The sequence below is a fragment of the Oncorhynchus masou genome, chromosome 13, assembly GCF_036934945.1.
Source record: "Oncorhynchus masou masou isolate Uvic2021 chromosome 13, UVic_Omas_1.1, whole genome shotgun sequence".
NCBI classification, from domain to species: Eukaryota; Metazoa; Chordata; class Actinopteri; order Salmoniformes; family Salmonidae; genus Oncorhynchus; species Oncorhynchus masou.
In genome coordinates, this window is record NC_088224.1 from 39,591,941 (window position 1) to 39,610,751 (window position 18,811).

Sequence of the window (18,811 nt, forward strand, 5' to 3'; positions counted from 1 at the left end):
AGGATCCGCCAGTCAGCCAGACTCTTCCAGATCCACCAGTCAGCCAGGATCTTCCAGATCCGCCAGTCAGCCAGGATCCGCCAGTCAGCCAGACTCTTCCAGATCCGCCAGCCAGCCAGGATCTGCCAGAGCCAACTCCCTGCCTGAGCTTCCTCTCAGTGCCGAGCTTCCTCTCAGTCCCGAGCTTCCTCTCAGTCACGAGCTGCCCCTCAGTCCCGAGCTGCCCCTCAGTCCCGAGCTGCCCCTCAGTCCCGAGCTGCCCCTCAGTCCAGTGGGTCCCTTGGTGAGGGCTACTAGGCCAAGGTCGGTGGCGAGGGTCGCCTATCTAAGGACGCGAGGAAAATGGACTAAGACTTTGCTGGAGTGGGGTCCACGTCCTCCGCCGGAGCCGCCACCGTGGACAGACGCCCACCCGGACCCTCCCATATGGGTTTTGGTGTGCGGCCGGGAGTCCGCACCTTGGGGGGGGGGTTCTGTCATGCCCTGGTCTTAGTATTTTGTGTTTTCTTTATTTATTTGGTCAGGCCAGGGTGTGACATGGGTTTTGGTATGTGGTGTGTTTTTGTCTTGGGGTTTTTCACAGGTATTGGGATTGTAGCTTAGAGGGGGTTTTCTAGCTTAGTCTATGGCTGTCTGAAGTGGTTCTCAATCAGAGGCAGGTGTTTATCGTTGTCTCTGATTGGGAACCATATTTAGGCAGCCATATTCTTTGAGTTTGTCGTGGGTGATTGTCCTTGTTCTTGTCTCTGTAATACTTTGCACCAGTATAGGCTGTTTCGGTTTTCACGTTACGTTTATTGTTTTGTATTGATTTGTGTTTCCTTTCTCCCTATACCAGTCTGCTGTTCCCACATGCTTCAAGAGGGCCACCATTGTTCCTGTTCCCAAGAAAGCTAAGGTAACTGAGCTAAACGACTACCGCCCCGTAGCACTCACTTCCGTCATCACGAAATGCTTTGAGAGACTAGTCAAGGACCATATCACCTCCACCCTACCTGACACCCTAGACCCACTCCAATTTGCTTACCGCCCAAATAGGTCCACAGACAACGTAATCTCAACCACACTGCACACTGCCCTAACCCATCTGGACAAGAGGAATACCTATGTGAGAATGCTGTTCATCGACTACAGCTCGGCATTTAACACCATAGTACCCTCCAAGCTCGTCATCAAGCTCGAGACCCTGGGTCTCGACCCCGCCCTGTGCAACTGGGTACTGGACTTCCTGACGGGCCACCCCCAGGTGGTGAGGGTAGGCAACAACATCTCCACCCCGCTGATCCTCAACACTGGGGCCCCACAAGGGTGTGTTCTGAGCCCTCTTCTGTACTCCCTGTTCACCCACGACTGCGCGGCAACGCACGCCTCCAACTCAATCATCAAGTTTGCAGACGACACAACAGTGGTAGGCTTGATTACCAACAACGACGAGACGGCCTACAGGGAGGAGGGGAGGGCCCTCGGAGTGTGGTGTCAGGACAATAACCTCACACTTAACGTCAACAAAACTAAGGAGATGATTGTGGACTTCAGGAAACAGCAGAGGGAACACCCCCCTATCCACATCGATGGAACAGTAGTGGAGAGGGTAGTAAGTTTTAAGTTCCTCGGCATACACATCACAGACAAACTGAATTGGTCCACTCACACAGACAGCATCGTGAAGAAGGCGCAGCAGCGCCTCTTCAACCTCAGGAGGCTGAAGAAATTTGGCTTGTCACCAAAAGCACTCACAAACTTCTACAGATGCACAATCGAGAGCATCCTGGCGGGCTGTATCACCGCCTGGTACGGCAACTGCTCCGCCCACAACCGTAAGGCTCTCCAGAGGGTAGTGAGGTCTGCACAACGTATCACCGGGGGCAAACTACCTGCCCTCCAGGACACCTACACCACCCGATGTTACAGGAAGGCCATAAAGATCATCAAGGACAACACCCACCCGAGCCACTGCCTGTTCACCCCGCTATCATCCAGAAGGCGAGGTCAGTACAAGTGCATCAAAGCTGGGACCAAGAGACTGAAAAACAGCTTCTATCACAAAGCCATCAGACTGTTAAACAGCAACCACTAACATTGAGTGGCTGCTGCCAACACACTGACTCAACTCCAGCCACTCCAATAATGGGAATTGATGGGAAAGGATGTAAAATATATCACTAGCCACTTTAAACAATGCTACCTAATATAATGTTTATATACTGTACTCTATCATCTACCGCATCCTTATGTAATACATGTATCACTAGCCACTAACTATGACACTTTGTTTACATAGTCATCTCATATGTATATACTGTACTCAATACCATCTACTGTATCTTGCCTATGCTGCTCTGCACCATCACTCATTCATATCTTTATGTACATATTCTTTATCCCCTTACACTGTGTATAAGATATTAGTTTTGGAATTGTTAGTTGGATTACTTGTTGGTTATTACTGCATTGTCGGAACTGGAAGCACAAGCATTTCACTACACTCGCATTAACATCTGCTAACCATGTGTATGTGACAAATAAAATTTGATTTGCTTTTACTGTGAAGTGGGGCCGAATGAGTGGGGAATGAGTCAGAGGTCTGGCAGAGAGCCACGAGCTCGTGGCGCGCGTGCATGTGAAAGCTATCTTGCGTTCCATTGCTTTTCTACAAATAAAGGAAATCTCTGGTTGGAACATTATTGAAGATTTATGATAAAAACATCCTAAAGATTGATTCTATACTTCGTTTGACATGTTTCTACGAACTGTAATATGACTTTTTGTCTGACTTTTGCCCAGACCTTCCCGCGCGTCGTAAATTTAGATTGTGTACTGAACGCGCAAACCAAAAGGAGTTATTTGGACATAAATGATGGACAAAGCAAACATTTATTGTGGAACTGGGATTCCTGGGAGTGCATTCTGATGAAGATCATCAAAGGTAAGTGAATAGTTATAATGCTATTTCTGACTTCTGTTGATGCCAACATGGCGGATATCTTTTTGGGTTGTATTGGACTCTGAGCGCCGTACTCAGATTATTGCATGGTTTTTGAAATCTGACACAGCAGTTGCATTAAGGAGAAGTATATCTTTAATTCTGTGAATAACACTTGTCTCTTTTATCAATAGTATTTCTGTAAATTGATGTGGCTCTGTACAAATTCACGGGATGTTTTGGAGGCAAATCCAAATGTAAACTGAGGTTTTTGCATATAAATATGAACTTGATCGAACAAAACATACATGTATTGTGTAACATGTTGTCCCGGGAGTGTCATCTGATGAAGAATATCAAAAGGTTAGCGATTAATTTTCTCTCTATTTCTGATTTTTGTGACTCCTCTCGCTATATGCTTTCTGTGACTAGTTGCTGACCTAACATAATGATATGTTCTGCTTTCGCTGAAAAGCTTTTATTTATTTTTAAAATTGGACGCTGTTGTTGGATTAACGAGAATTGTATCTTTAAAATGGTGTCTAATACTTGTATGTTTGAGAAATTTGAATTATGAGATTTCTGTTGATTGAATTTGGTGCCCTGCAATTTCATTGGCTGGTGGCGAGGGGTTCCTAGACAGGTTAAGTACTGCAGTGCATCCCCTACTCATGGCCTGCATCAGATTTGCCAGTTCTTGCTGTGATGTTACCCCACTCTTTCACCAAGGGACCTGCAAGTTCCTGGACATTTCTGGCCTTAGCTCTCACCCTCCGATCCAACAGGTCCCAGACGTGTCTCCCTGTAGCACTGTCTTTGGCGTCTCACAGTATGGACATTGCAATTTATTGCCCTGGCCACATCTGCAGTCCTCATGCCTCCTTGCAGCATGCCTAAGGCACGTTCACAAAGATGAGCAGGGACCCTGGGCTTCTTTCTTTTGGTGTTTGTCAGAGTCAGTAGAAAGGCCTCTTTAGTGTCCTACATTTTCATAACTTTGACCTTAATTGCCTAGCGTCTGTAAGCTGTTAGTGTCTTAACGATCATTCCACAGGTGCATGTTCATTAATTGCTTATGGTTCATTGAACAAGCATGGGAAACAGTGTTTAAACCCTTTAAAATTAAAAGATCTGTGAAGTAATTTGGATTTTTTACCAATTATCTTTGAAAGACAGGGTCCTGAAAAAGGGACGTTTATATATTTAAACTCCGGACTCCGACATTGCTCGTTGTAATATTTCTATATTTCTTAATTCCATAATTTGACTTTTAGATGTGTGTATTGCTGTGAATTGTTAGATAGCTCCAACAGTGCCGTACTAGGAACACAAGCATTTCACTACACCCGCAATAACATCTGCTAAATACGTGTATGTGACCAATACAATGTGATTTGTTTTTGACAGCTGCACAATGAAGATCTTAACAGTTGTGAGGAGGCCAAAATGAAAGAGGAGGAGGGGTTGAACGAAACAACTTCAAATTTCCTCTCCTTTCACCGAGATGAAAAATGGGTTTTCACCTCTCTCGCTCTCTGCCTGGAGACTGAGTCATTGCGCTGTAGAGACTTCCGTTCAAAAGGAGCCCCTCCAGCCCAGCGTGTTACTGGGTTTAACCAAGGGTGTGTCTCTTTTCAGTCTGTGACTGTGTGCGTGCGTGTCTTCTATGTGTGTGTTTGTGAGAGTGTGTAGGTCTGTCCGTGACTGTGTGTTGTCTATGTGTTTGTGTATGACTGGAAAATACTGAACAGAAAAACATAAATTCAAAGTACCATGTGTGCAGACACTAAAGTACATCCTCATAGACCCTGATAATAAGCCAAGCTAACCAAATTCTCATCACTGGCTGACAAAGCGTCTTAAGTGGCCGGGCCTCAGTCATGAGAAGTTGCTTGAAGACTCAATTCATTTGGTGGTCGCTGAAGCCTCACCTAGCCAATCACTTTTCATTAGGAGACCCAAAAGGCTTGGCACACACACACACCTCAAAAGGGAGAGAAAGGTGTTACAAAGACATTGAATTTTAATTTCTTTCCATTCAGTGACCAGGAAATGAGTTATTTCGTGAGAGTCACTTTTTCATGGACTTCATGGTTTTATGTGCACCCCAGGAAGAGTAGCTGCTGCATGTGCCGTAGCTAATGGAGATCCTAATAAACGAAACCCCCTATTCTCCTCATATCCTCTCCACCTCACCTCCTGTCCTCCTCTCCACCTCATGCCTCACCTCCTCTCCACCTCATGCCCCACCTCCTCTCTACCTCATGCCTCACCTTCTGTCCTCCTCTCCACCTCACCTCCTGTCCTCCTCTCCACCTCATGCCTCACCTCCTGTCCTCCTCTCCACCTCACCTGTCCTCCTCTCCACCTCACTTGTCCTCCTCTCCACCTCACCTGTCCTCCTCTCCACCTCACCTGTCCTCCTCTCCACCTTCTGATGCCTCACCTCCTGATTCCTCACCTCCTGTCCTCCTCTCCACCTCACCTCTCTCCTTTCCACCTCCTGCCTCACCTCCTGTCCTCTACCTCATGCCTCATCTTCTGTCCTCCTCTCTACCTCCTGCCTCACTTCCTGTCATCTCCACCTCACCTCCTCTCTCCTTTCCATCTCATGCCTCACCTATCCTCTTGCCTCACCTCCTATCCTCATCTCCACCTCCTGCTTCACCCCCTGTCCTCCTCTCCACCTCCTGACTCACCTCTTCTCCACCTCCTGACTCACTTCCTGTTCTCCTCTCTCCTCTCCTGCCTCAATTCCTGTCCTCCTATCCACTGCCTCCGGCCTCACTTCCTGTCCTCCTCTCTCCTCTCCACCTCCTGTACTCCTCTCCACCTCCTCTCTACCTCCTCTCTACCTCCTGTCCTCCTCACCTCTCCTCTCCACTTCCTGTACTCCTCTCTCTCCTCCTCACCTCTCCTTACCACTTCCTGCCTCACCTCCTGTCCTCCTCTCCACCTCCTGTCCTCCTCTCCACCTCCTGTCCTCCTCTCCACCTCCTGTCCTCCTCTCCACCTCCTCTCTACCTCCTGTCCTCCTCTCCATCCCCTGTCCTCCTCTCCACCTCCTGTCCTCCTCTCCACCTCCTGTCCTCCTCTCCACCTCCTGTCCTCCTCTCCACCTCCTGTCCTCCTCTCGTGATCTTGCCCCCCTCCCCTCAGGAGGATTCCCAGAGAGGTGCGCTGAGCCACCATGCATCTCCACAGGGACCAGGGCATCTAAAGCAGGCCGAATAAATCCTCTGAAGATATTGAAATGCCAATCCCAGCCCCCCGACCCCCACTCTCCGCTTTCCTCTTCCCCTCATCTAAAGGGCTTTAAACATGCCACTGAGGAGCTCAACAACTGGAGAGGCCACCGCTCTGGGGCTGGGGGATTTGGGCTTACGTGGCTTTTTGTTGAGCAAAACGCATCTGTGAGGGTACAACGCTGCGTACAGAACCCTCTGTGCACTGTAGGCTACAATACCTCGAGTTTCATTGTGTTTGGCCTGGAAATGGCTGAGCTGTAGCATTTTGTTTTTTTGAGTCTTATTAGAATCAAAAAATGTTGTGATTTCATTAAATCATGTATGGCTGTTATTTTAGACTATGGTATAATGCTAATTCATTCAGATGGGCAGAATTTTGTAGATACAGCTTTCAGAAATTTGATCAGCTACAGTTCATGTGAATATATTTGAATCTGGTAAAAAGCCGACATTTGGTGGTTTTAACAACAACAACAAAAAAACTCTAAAATGACTATAATGGGCTGCCGAGTGGCACAGGGGTCTAAGGCACTGAATTTCAGTGCTTGAGGCGTCACTACAGTCCCCAGTTCGAATCCAGGCTGTGTCACATCCGGCTGTGATTGGGAGTCCCATAGGGCGGCGCACAACTGGCCCAGCATCGTCTGGGTTTGACCGCGGTAGGCCGGCACTGTAAATAAGAATTTGTACTTAATTGACTTGCCTAGTTAAATAAATAAAAAAGGCTAAATAAATAAATAAAAACATTGCGATTTTAAATCCACAAAGTAACAATAAGTCTATAATTAAAAAAGGGACAGCAGTGATTCTAATACTGGGCTCTCACCATCAAGTCGCATGCTCAAATGATCAGCTTTCTTAGGCGTTTCCATTGCCCATTTAGTCATTGACATCAGCGAGGAGACACACATTATGGTCTATCAACAACATAGGCTCTCTCATTTAATAGTCTATTTCAGCATAAACATCAGTCCTATTCAGACGGGATTCATTTTACTGGGGGAGGCCGGGGAACGTAATTATGTGCACGAGCACAAAAACACCCCATCCATCATTTTTGTACTGTGCAAATCTGCCACGTCAGTCATTTTTACATGGCGGTAGATGAACAATTCCAGACAGAATAACCTCCATCTTTGGGGGTGATGGTAGAACTCCAAGGTCCTCTGACAATATTCTACTAGTCCCACGCCAAACGACATCCCTGTGTTTTCCGAGACATGACAGAGATTTGACAGGTGCTGCTCGCAGTTTGAGCAAGAAAACAAGAATTGCTTTTGATAAATTGACGCTTAAAACAAAAAAGTTCTGCAAACACATTTCATGCGAATGACCGACATTTAAAACATTTTGGGAAAGGACAACTACCGCTAAAATAACGATTATGATCACAATTGTTCACTGTATATATTAAAATGGGGACATCTATACAGTCGGCAGCCAGGCACGAGTTATCAGTCCAGCCTTTTATCATTTAGACATATTGAAATATAAATCACACCTGAAATTAAAACCAGCATAAGACTCAATTGAAAAAAATATATATATATATATATATATATATATATATATATAAGGGGGAAGTTTGGAAAAACAAATCCCGTGCGAATCGTCATCTGGAATAACACACATGATAATAATTACATAACCAATGTCTCTAGTAACCTAATACTAGTCCTGTCCGAATAGGGCTATGGATTTATAATAAGCATGGCATTTCATAACCGGATCGCCAGATCATTTAGTTCATCTGAACAATAGAACAGGAAAATATTGATGGGTGTTGCGCAATAGCCTATCCTACACAATGGCATCCTCAGGGCGGATTATGTACACTTGTACGCACGCGTGACATTTCTCGCTCTCACACGCAATCGACATACGCACACTTCCAGCGTGACCTGATACATATGACAGACATTACCTTCTCTCACTCTCATACACAAACGACACACGCACAATTAAAGCGTGACGGACACACACACAGACACTCACACAGACACTCACACACCCCTAACCCACAGCTGGATAATGGGTCCCATGAGCCCCTTGGGGCAGGAATGATCCCCATTTACCCAACTCCCGCTCTTCACACACCCTTCCATCCATCCAATCCTCTATACCCCCAACCCCCCCTTGAGGGTCTGTGGCATACCGATAAACCCCCTCTCCCTCGCTCTCTCCATTCATGGGAAATCCTTTCTGTCAGGGTGTGTGCAGTCCTTTGGAGGCTTTCAGGGGACAGGCCCCCTTGCACCGCTCCCCAGTTCATAGCTAGTTTACAGACTCTACTTTCACTGTGTGTGCTTTTTCACACACACACACACACACAGCTGTAGCCTGCAGGCCAAATAACCCCTATTTTAGATTAGAGCAGTAGCGGACACCAAAGCGTTGCGCCCCCACCTCCAGCTAACAGGCTTAGCCAGCACAACAAGGCCGAATACGTTACAGCTGCACCTGAGAGAGGGGGATGGGGAGGAGAGAGAGAGAGAGAGAGAGAGAGAGAGAGAGAAGAGAGTGTGCGTGAGTGGAAAAAGGAGTAAGAGAAGTCTGTGCTCAGTCGGTAATGCAGTTCTCATAAAGGTCAGTGGGGGCTTTTATAAGGTATTGTCTCAGGATGCACAAAGGGAGTTAGCACGCTTAACCTTCGAGGGGAGCGGATTGCATCAGGGGTTTGGTCATGCTTGGTTGGTGATCTGAGGAGAAGTGTGTCAATGGCGCGTGGATAATGCAGGCCTTCTAATACACGTGCAAAACGCCCATACACCTCGCCATAAACGTCCCACAGGAATATGGCCCTGTCCAACTCACTCAATCCCCGCGACAACAAACAGAAGGACATGGCTGCTAACAGCCCATACATCAACTCTAAGCCGTGACAGCCATATATATATATATATATATATATATATATAAATATATATATATAAATAAGAGAGAGAGAGAGAGAGAGAGAGAGAGAGAGAGAGAGAGAGAGAGAGAGAGAGAGAGAGAGAGAGAGAGAGAGAGAGAGAGAGAGAGAGAGAGAGAGAGAGAGAGAGAGAGAGAGAGAGAGAGAGAGAGAGAGAGAGAGAGAGACTACACATGGCTTGCCGAGAATGTTGGTCTCTAACCTTGGAGAGAGCGCAGCAGTATAGTTTATTGGCTGTGTGGGGACTAGGGGGAGCAGCTCTACACAGAGTGGATTAGCCTAAAATATGCACAGGGCATAAACTGGCAGCGTTTTATAACGTCTCTCCTTCTTAATGTATAAAGGCCCCAGGTGGGCAGCACTCAGAGAAGCACACAATGAGAAAAGCCCCCGTTCCACTCTCTGGACCAGGGAGATTTATGTGTAAATTAGTAGGGCTGGTTAGAGAGAGAGAGGAAGGGGGAGGGGGTGTATGAGACACAGGAAAAGGATTGAAGGGAGAACAGAAAAGGTGGAAGAACAAATTAATAAAAGAGTGCAGACAATGGGAGAGGGGGAAAAGGAGAGAGCGATAAGGAGGTAGAAAACAGGAAGAGATCGAGAAAAAGACAAGCGTCGTTGTAGTTTGAGGTGTGTGGCATGGAAGACAGACGAGATGGGAGCCTTTTGGAGTGCTGGCAGCCTCCACGTCACGTGTCAAACTCATTCCACAGAGGGCAGAGTGTCCGTAGATTTCCCCTCCTCCCTTGTACTTGATTGATTAATTAAGGTCTCTAATTAGTAAGGAAATCCCCTCACCTGGTCGTCTAGCACAGGCTAGGCCCTCCATGGAATTAGTTTGCCACCCCTGCTTTACGTCGTTAGTACTTGAGTTAGGTAAAAGGTTAAGGCTACTTCCTGGCATTGACGACTTGGGTCTTTGATCTCAAAACTCAGGTCTAAGAATGCAACTGGCCCTGAGCTGAGGAGGCCTTCAAGGCCCCCATTCGCTCAGCACTTGTCAGTTTGTATCTCTCTCTGTGCGACATAACGAGTGAGTGCTTTCCCTTGGCGTGTGTTCAGTGTTTATGTGTGTTCAGCCAACCGGTGTACACACACACACACACACACACACACACACACACACACACACACACACACACACACACACACACACACACACACACACACACACACACACACACACACACACACACACACAGTGGGGAGAACAAGTATTTGATAACCTGCAAAATCGGCAGTGTTTCCTACATACAAAGCATGTAGAGGTCTGTAATTTTTATCATAGGTACACTTCAACTGCGAGAGACAGAATCTAAAACAAAAATCCAGAAAATCACATTGTATGATTTTTAAGTAATTAATTTGCATTTTATTGCATGACATAAGTATTTGATCACCTACCAACCAGTAAGTAATTCCTTTATAATAGAACGCTTGTGACCATGACAGCCTTTATAATAGAACGCTTGTGACCATGACAGCCTTTATAATAGAACGCTTGTGACCATGACAGCCTTTATAATACAGCGCTTGTGACCATGACAGCCTTTATAATACAGCGCTTGTGACCATGACAGCCTTTATAATAGAACGCTTGTGACCATGACAGCCTTTATAATACAGCGCCTGTGACCATGACAGCCTTTATAATACAGCGCTTGTGACCATGACAGCCTTTATAATACAGAGCTTGTGACCATGACAGCCTTTATAATACAGCGCCTGTGACCATGACAGCCTTTATAATACAGCGCTTGTGACCATGACAGCCTTTATAATACAGCGCCTGTGACCATGACAGCCTTTATAATACAGCGCTTGTGACAACACACACATATTGCACTTGGGAAAAAAACATCTTAAAGTAGAAATAGAATGAAACAATGCTATATTATAGTGGCCACTATAGACGTCGATCAAGTGCACAAGACTACATGTGTGCAAAAATAATGTTCACAGAGTAAAAACGTTTTATAATCCCCCCCTCACTCACACATGTTACTGTGAAGTTCAACACAACAAAAACAATATATTTGAGCTACACTGCACATTATTACATTGTACACTTACTGCCTGTGGACATCTGTTCTACAATGTGCCAGCAGAGCATGATACCCTTTGTTGGCATAATTGATCTTTTTCAGGCAGAGCGTACACCTGACATACCCCTTTTATCCACTGTATTGAAAGAGGGAAAGTGTGTGGTGTTCCTTTCACCTCTATAGTGGCATCCAGCTTAAGCCAGGCCCAGCATCAGCTACACTTGATCCCTGAATCCACTTGTTTAACAAGCGACGCCTCATTTTCACCTAATTCCCTCATTCTGAAAATGAACCACATACTGTAGAGGGAAAACATTAGTTAACAGATAGTGGTTAGTTTGTTAGCTTGTTAACATTTCACACAGATTGCCAGGGTCCAGTAAGCAACTAACACGTTATAACTTGAGGAACGATGTTGTGCCAAAAATCTCCCCCCTGACAGAACCCCCATACCCTTCGCGTGAACGCGCAGGCACTCAATTCTTCATTGCTGCAACTTGCTTGCTAGTCGAAACTTCTGCTCTTCACTCTGTTGTCGGTTTAGCCTACATTTCACTGATCTTTGTAGCAGAAAGCTATTTTTTATTTGTGTCCTTTGATCGCGGGGGAGGCGCTAGTCATGTCTGCAGTTTTCAGTTTGGCTATTTGTTTCAAGTGTATTCATCTATAAATAAATCTCTTTGCCAAAATTCATCATCTCTCCCATGTCTTATTCAACTAGTAGTTGTTCTGAAATGTTTATTGCTTGCCTACATTTTACTCCCTCTTCTATGTTTAATATAACACACATGCATGAATTATTCATTTTTGTTGCCTATCCTGACGTGAAGTTTGTTCTATAGAAAGTATTTGACACTGATATGTGCCACAGAAAGTACCTAACCCTAGCCACAAAATTAAGGAAATTAGGGGGGGGGGGAGAATTTCAGCAGGCAAGAAATGGCCTTGCCGAAACACACCCCCCCCTTCTAATTTCCTTAATCTTGTCACAAGAGTCAAATACTTTCTGTGAAACACAGAGTCGAATACTGATGTTGTAACGTTAGCTGTCTGACTTTATTAGCAAGCTTTTCACACCATATACTCAATTATTTGATCCGTTAAGTTGGCTAATGTTGCTCAACATTACTCTGGCTAGCTAACAGAGAATTTGATCCAGCTAGCAAGATACTAATACTTGTTCCCTCACACCTTCTCCCTCACCTCAATTTTTCCAAATGCCAGTTGTTTTTCGGGTTACAACTCATTCGCTTCATCACCTTCTCACCCCCGTCTCCGTGGTCCGGCTTCCCAACTAATGTTACCTCTTCCTTATCGTTCAGGGGACGTGCTGCTGTAACCTTCTCACCCCCGTCTCCGTGGTCCGGCTTCCCACCTAATGTTACCTCTTCCTTATCGTTCAGTGGACGTGCTGCTGTAACCTTCTCACCCCCGTCTCCGTGGTCCAGCTTCCCACCTAATGTTACCTCTTCCTTATCATTCAGGGGACGTGCTGCTGTAACCTTCTCACCCCCGTCTCCGTGGTCCGGCTTCCCACCTAATGTTACCTCTTCCTTATCGTTCAGTGGACGTGCTGCTGTAACCTTCTCACCCCCGTCTCCGTGGTCCAGCTTCACACCTAATGTTACCTCTTCCTTATCATTCAGGGGACGTGCTGCTGTAACTGGCAAGCTGTCTTTCCAGAGCACGTGCTGATGCTGTAACTAGTAAGTTGGTTGTTTCTACTCTCTTCAGTCACGTGCTGATGCTGTAACTAGTAAGTTGGTCATCTCTTCTCTCTTCAGTCATTTGCTAATGCTGTAACTAGTAAGTTGGTCGTCTCTTCTCTTCAGTCACGTGCTGATGCTGTAACTAGTTGGTTGTCTCTTCTCTTCAGTCTTGTGCTGATGCTGTAACTAGTAAGTTGTTAGTCTCTTCTCTCTTCAGTCGTGTGCTGATGCTGTAACTAGTAAGTTGGTCGTCTCTTCTCTTCAGTCTCGTGCTGATGCTGTAACTAGTAAGTTGGTTGTCTCTTCTCTTCAGTCACGTGCTGATGCTGTAACTAGTAAGTTGGTCGTCTCTTCTCTCTTCAGTCACGTGCTGATGCTGTAACTAGTTGGTCGTCTCTTCTCTCTTCAGTCACGTGCTGATGCTGTAACTAGTTGGTCGTCTCTTCTCTCTTCAGTCGCGTGCTGATGCTGTAACTAGTAAGTTGGTTGTCTCTTCTCTTCAGTCATGTGCTGATGCTGTAACTAGTAAGTTGGTCGTCTCTTCTCTCTTCAGTCACGTGCTGATGCTGTAACTAGTAAGTTGGTCGTCTCTTCTCTTCAGTCTCGTGCTGATGCTGTAACTAGTAAGTTGGTCGTCTCTTCTCTTCAGTCACGTGCTGATGCTGTAACTAGTAAGTTGGTCGTCTCTTCTCTTCAGTCACGTGCTGATGCTGTAACTAGTAAGTTGGTCGTCTCTTCTCTTCAGTCTCGTGCTGATGCTGTAACTAGCAAGTTGGTCGTCTCTTCTCTCTTCAGTCTCGTGCTGATGCTGTAACTAGTAAGTTGGTCGTCTCTTCTCTCTTCAGTCTCGTGCTGATGCTGTAACTAGTTGGTCGTCTCTTCTCTCTTCAGTCACGTGCTGATGCTGTGACTAGTAAATTGTTTGTCTCTTCTCTTCTCTTCAGTCTGGTGCTTATGCTGTAACTAGCAAGTTGGTCGTCTCTTCTCTCTTCAGTCTCGTGCTGATGCTGTAACTAGCAAGTTGGTCGTCTCTTCTCTCTTCAGTCTCGTGCTGATGCTGTAACTAGTAAGTTGGTCGTCTCTTCTCTCTTCAGTCTCGTGCTGATGCTGTAACTAGCAAGTTGGTCGTCTCTTCTCTCTTCAGTCTCGTGCTGATGCTGTAACTAGCAAGTTGGTCGTCTCTTCTCTTCAGTCTCGTGCTGATGCTGTAACTAGCAAGTTGGTCGTCTCTTCTCTTCAGTCTCGTGCTGATGCTGTAACTAGTAAGTTGTTAGTCTCTTCTCTCTTCAGTCGCGTGCTGATGCTGTAACTAGCAAGTTGTTAGTCTCTTCTCTCTTCAGTCGTGTGCTGATGCTGTAACTAGTAAGTTGGTCGTCTCTTCTCTTCAGTCTCGTGCTGATGCTGTAACTAGCAAGTTGGTCGTCTCTTCTCTCTTCAGTCTCGTGCTGATGCTGTAACTAGTAAGTTGGTCGTCTCTTCTCTCTTCAGTCTCGTGCTGATGCTGTAACTAGTAAGTTGTTAGTCTCTTCTCTCTTCAGTCGTGTGCTGATGCTGTAACTAGTAAGTTGGTCGTCTCTTCTCTTCAGTCTCGTGCTGATGCTGTAACTAGTAAGTTGGTCGTCTCTTCTCTCTTCAGTCTTGTGCTGATGCTGTAACTAGCAAGTTGGTCGTCTCTTCTCTCTTCAGTCTTGTGCTGATGCTGTAACTAGTAAGTTGTTAGTCTCTTCTCTCTTCAGTCGTGTGCTGATGCTGTAACTAGTAAGTTGGTCGTCTCTTCTCTTCAGTCTCGTGCTGATGCTGTAACTAGCAAGTTGGTCGTCTCTTCTCTCTTCAGTCTCGTGCTGATGCTGTAACTAGTAAGTTGGTCGTCTCTTCTCTCTTCAGTCTCGTGCTGATGCTGTAACTAGTTGGTCGTCTCTTCTCTCTTCAGTCACGTGCTGATGCTGTGACTAGTAAATTGTTTGTCTCTTCTCTTCTCTTCAGTCTGGTGCTTATGCTGTAACTAGCAAGTTGGTCGTCTCTTCTCTCTTCAGTCTCGTGCTGATGCTGTAACTAGCAAGTTGGTCGTCTCTTCTCTCTTCAGTCTCGTGCTGATGCTGTAACTAGTAAGTTGGTCGTCTCTTCTCTCTTCAGTCTCGTGCTGATGCTGTAACTAGCAAGTTGGTCGTCTCTTCTCTCTTCAGTCTCGTGCTGATGCTGTAACTAGCAAGTTGGTCGTCTCTTCTCTTCAGTCTCGTGCTGATGCTGTAACTAGCAAGTTGGTCGTCTCTTCTCTTCAGTCTCGTGCTGATGCTGTAACTAGTAAGTTGTTAGTCTCTTCTCTCTTCAGTCGCGTGCTGATGCTGTAACTAGCAAGTTGGTCGTCTCTTCTCTCTTCAGTCACGTGCTGATGCTGTAACTAGCAAGTTGGTCGTCTCTTCTCTTCAGTCTCGTGCTGATGCTGTAACTAGCAAGTTGGTCGTCTCTTCTCTTCAGTCTCGTGCTGATGCTGTAACTAGTAAGTTGTTAGTCTCTTCTCTCTTCAGTCGCGTGCTGATGCTGTAACTAGCAAGTTGGTCGTCTCTTCTCTTCAGTCTCGTGCTGATGCTGTAACTAGTAAGTTGTTAGTCTCTTCTCTCTTCAGTCGCGTGCTGATGCTGTAACTAGTAAGTTGGTTGTCTCTTCTCTTCAGTCATGTGCTAATGCTGTAACTAGTAAGTTGGTCGTCTCTTCTCTCTTCAGTCTTGTGCTGATGCTGTAACTAGTAAGTTGGTCGTCTCTTCTCTCTTCAGTCACGTGCTGATGCTGTAACTAGTAAGTTGGTCGTCTCTTCTCTTCAGTCTCGTGCTGATGCTGTAACTAGTAAGTTGGTCGTCTCTTCTCTTCAGTCTCGTGCTGATGCTGTAACTAGTAAGTTGGTTGTCTCTTCTCTTCAGTCATGTGCTGATGCTGTAACTAGTAAGTTGGTCGTCTCTTCTCTCTTCAGTCACGTGCTGATGCTGTAACTAGTAAGTTGGTCGTCTCTTCTCTTCAGTCTCGTGCTGATGCTGTAACTAGTAAGTTGGTTGTCTCTTCTCTTCAGTCATGTGCTAATGCTGTAACTAGTAAGTTGGTCGTCTCTTCTCTCTTCAGTCACGTGCTGATGCTGTAACTAGTAAGTTGGTCGTCTCTTCTCTTCAGTCTCGTGCTGATGCTGTAACTAGTAAGTTGGTCGTCTCTTCTCTTCAGTCTCGTGCTGATGCTGTAACTAGTAAGTTGGTTGTCTCTTCTCTTCAGTCATGTGCTGATGCTGTAACTAGTAAGTTGGTCGTCTCTTCTCTTCAGTCACGTGCTGATGCTGTAACTAGTAAGTTGGTCGTCTCTTCTCTTCAGTCTCGTGCTGATGCTGTAACTAGTAAGTTGTTAGTCTCTTCTCTCTTCAGTCGTGTGCTGATGCTGTAACTAGTAAGTTGGTCGTCTCTTCTCTTCAGTCTCGTGCTGATGCTGTAACTAGTAAGTTGTTCGTCTCTTTTCAGTCACGTGCTGATGCTGTAACTAATAAGTTGGTTGTCTCTTCTCTTCAGTCACGTGCTGATGCTGTAACTAGTAAGTTGGTCGTCTCTTCTCTCTTCAGTCACGTGCTGATGCTGTAACTAGTTGGTCGTCTCTTCTCTCTTCAGTCACGTGCTGATGCTGTGACTAGTAAATTGTTTGTCTCTTCTCTTCTCTTCAGTCTCGTGCTGATGCTGTAACTAGCAAGTTGGTCGTCTCTTCTCTCTTCAGTCTCGTGCTGATGCTGTAACTAGTAAGTTGGTCGTCTCTTCTCTCTTCAGTCACGTGCTGCTACTGTAACTAGTAAGTTGGTCGTCTCTTCTCTCTTCAGTCACGCGCTGCGCTGCATTCTGCTGTTATGTAAACGATTGGCTGAGCCTTGGATACAGCAGCCAGTATTGCTCCAAACGCACATCACTTGATCGCTTACAGCCCCCCCCCCAAAAATGTAGAATTTCACCGAAAGGTGACTAGTTAACATCCCTGGTTATGAGGATAACTGAGTGAATCTTTGTAAGAATGCAGAACTAGGCCATTCCGTGACCCTTGGATTTAGCCCCATTCAGCATAATGTCCAGCATTCATCTCGCATCCATACTGTTGGTACCATCCAGCGCGCGCGCGCGCACACACACACACGCACGTTCACTAAGCCCTCCCCCACACCCCCCTGCCCTTACACAACCTCCATTTTGTAATTGGTCAGCACTAGAATCTAGAGCACGGTCACACACAGAGGCACGCACGCAAGTACACACTCCCAAACAAACACATTTTCATGCACGCACACTTGTACAGTACACACACTCCCTTACAAGCTCACACACACACACACACAAGCTTGCACACAAATACACCACAAAAACATACCTGCTCTTTTACCAAATCATGAATATTGGAGTAAAACATTTGGTGTGAAGAAGCCATCGTGATAGCTCTCCTTAATGACTTCACTGTGTGTGTGTGTGTGTGTGTGTGTGTGTGTGTGTGTGTGTGTGTGTGTGTGTGTGTGTGTGTGTGTTGATTTTGCCCCACCGTGGAACATCCAAAGTGCTGGCGTTCCATTTCCAAATGTGCATTAATACAAGCTCCATTCATAACGCATTGCATTTGCTTCCACTAATTAACAATTAGAGTACAAAACACGCTCTCACTTTGAGGGCTTCCATTTCGTCTTTCCTCTGCATATGCAAATGAAACACTTCATTTTTCCTTTTTTCCCCACAGCAGGTCGATGTTTGTGAAATATCAGCCGGCGAATGCAGACAAGTTGAATAAACATGAGTCATCAAATGTGTGAGAATGTATGGAGTCTGGGTCGGTGGTGGTGGTGGTGGGGGGAGGGGGGTTGCTGGGTGTGTGTGACAGGGACACTTTGCTGAGTGCTTTTTTTAAAGCCTCTGGCTAATGGCTTTGTGAAGGGTGTGGATGAATATGAGATGGTCACATCGTGATGACGGGAATCTTTTAGCTAGCGCCGAGAGGAGAGGGGCGCTGAGCCCAGGGTGTGTGTGTCATCAGTTCAGAGTTTGTATACAGTGTGCTTTTGAGCACTCCTTTGTCCTCAGACGTTCGTGGTGTTTCTGATTTGAAGGTAAAGAACGAGAATCAGGGTGATGTCCGCACAAGAATAGTAAACAAACAAAATTTTGACCAACTGGTGACATTTTGTTTGTCTCCCATAGGTCAAATGCTATTTCTAGGGGGTTTTGGGTTAAGGTTAGAATTAGGTTTAATGTTAGGAGCTAGAGTTAGTTTTAGGGTTAGGTTTTCAGATTAAGGTTAGGGAAAATAGTATTTTGAATTGGACTGAATTGTGTCCCCACAAGGTTAGTTATGCAAGACTGTGTGTGAACACAACTTCCACTGACCTGGCACGCTAGTTGACACGTTGACCTGTGTGTAGAACCTCTTGTTGGGCAGGAGCTCTGATACGCCATTGAGGGCCTCGACCGTCAACGTGTAGTTGGAGTTGGCCATGAGGTTGACCACGGTGACCGTGCGTTCGGTCAACCCGCTCTGCTGGGGCATGAAGCCCACGCTGGCCCCGCACGGCTCACACTGCAGCCCCAGGCACCGGCGGCAGCCCACGCTGTAGGTCAGATCCCCCCTGCCGCCCGTGTCCGTTGGCGCGCTCCACTCCAGGATCATGGTGGACTGCTTAAGGGTGTAGACCAAGTCTTTGGGAGGAGAGGGGGGGCCTGGGAGGGAGGATAAGTCACATTTAGTGCTCGTCTTATGGCCCCCGTATGATGTTTAAAAGCGTGAGGCATTTCTATGACATATGATTATTCTGTATGATGTACTTACTACCTACAGTGCCACAGCAGGTTTCAATTTTGCCTTTATTTAACCAGGTAAGTCACTGAGAACACATTCTCTTTTACAATAACGACCTGACCAAGATAACAGCGATATACCGTGCAGCAAAGCAGAAAAGTGAGGACGTAACAGACTAGGCA

The 18,811-nt window shown here is 46.1% G+C and overlaps 1 protein-coding gene across 1 annotated transcript in view; it reads right to left on the minus strand.

The window, feature by feature from the left end:
* Nucleotides 1-18,811, minus strand: part of LOC135552310 (ephrin type-A receptor 7-like) — a 202,443-nt gene that overhangs the window by 32,010 nt on the left and 151,622 nt on the right. Inside the window, exon 5 of the mRNA XM_064983864.1 lies at nucleotides 18,221-18,550. Coding sequence (XP_064839936.1) covers nucleotides 18,221-18,550 — 330 coding nt within the window. The remainder of the gene's footprint in view (nucleotides 1-18,220; nucleotides 18,551-18,811) is intronic.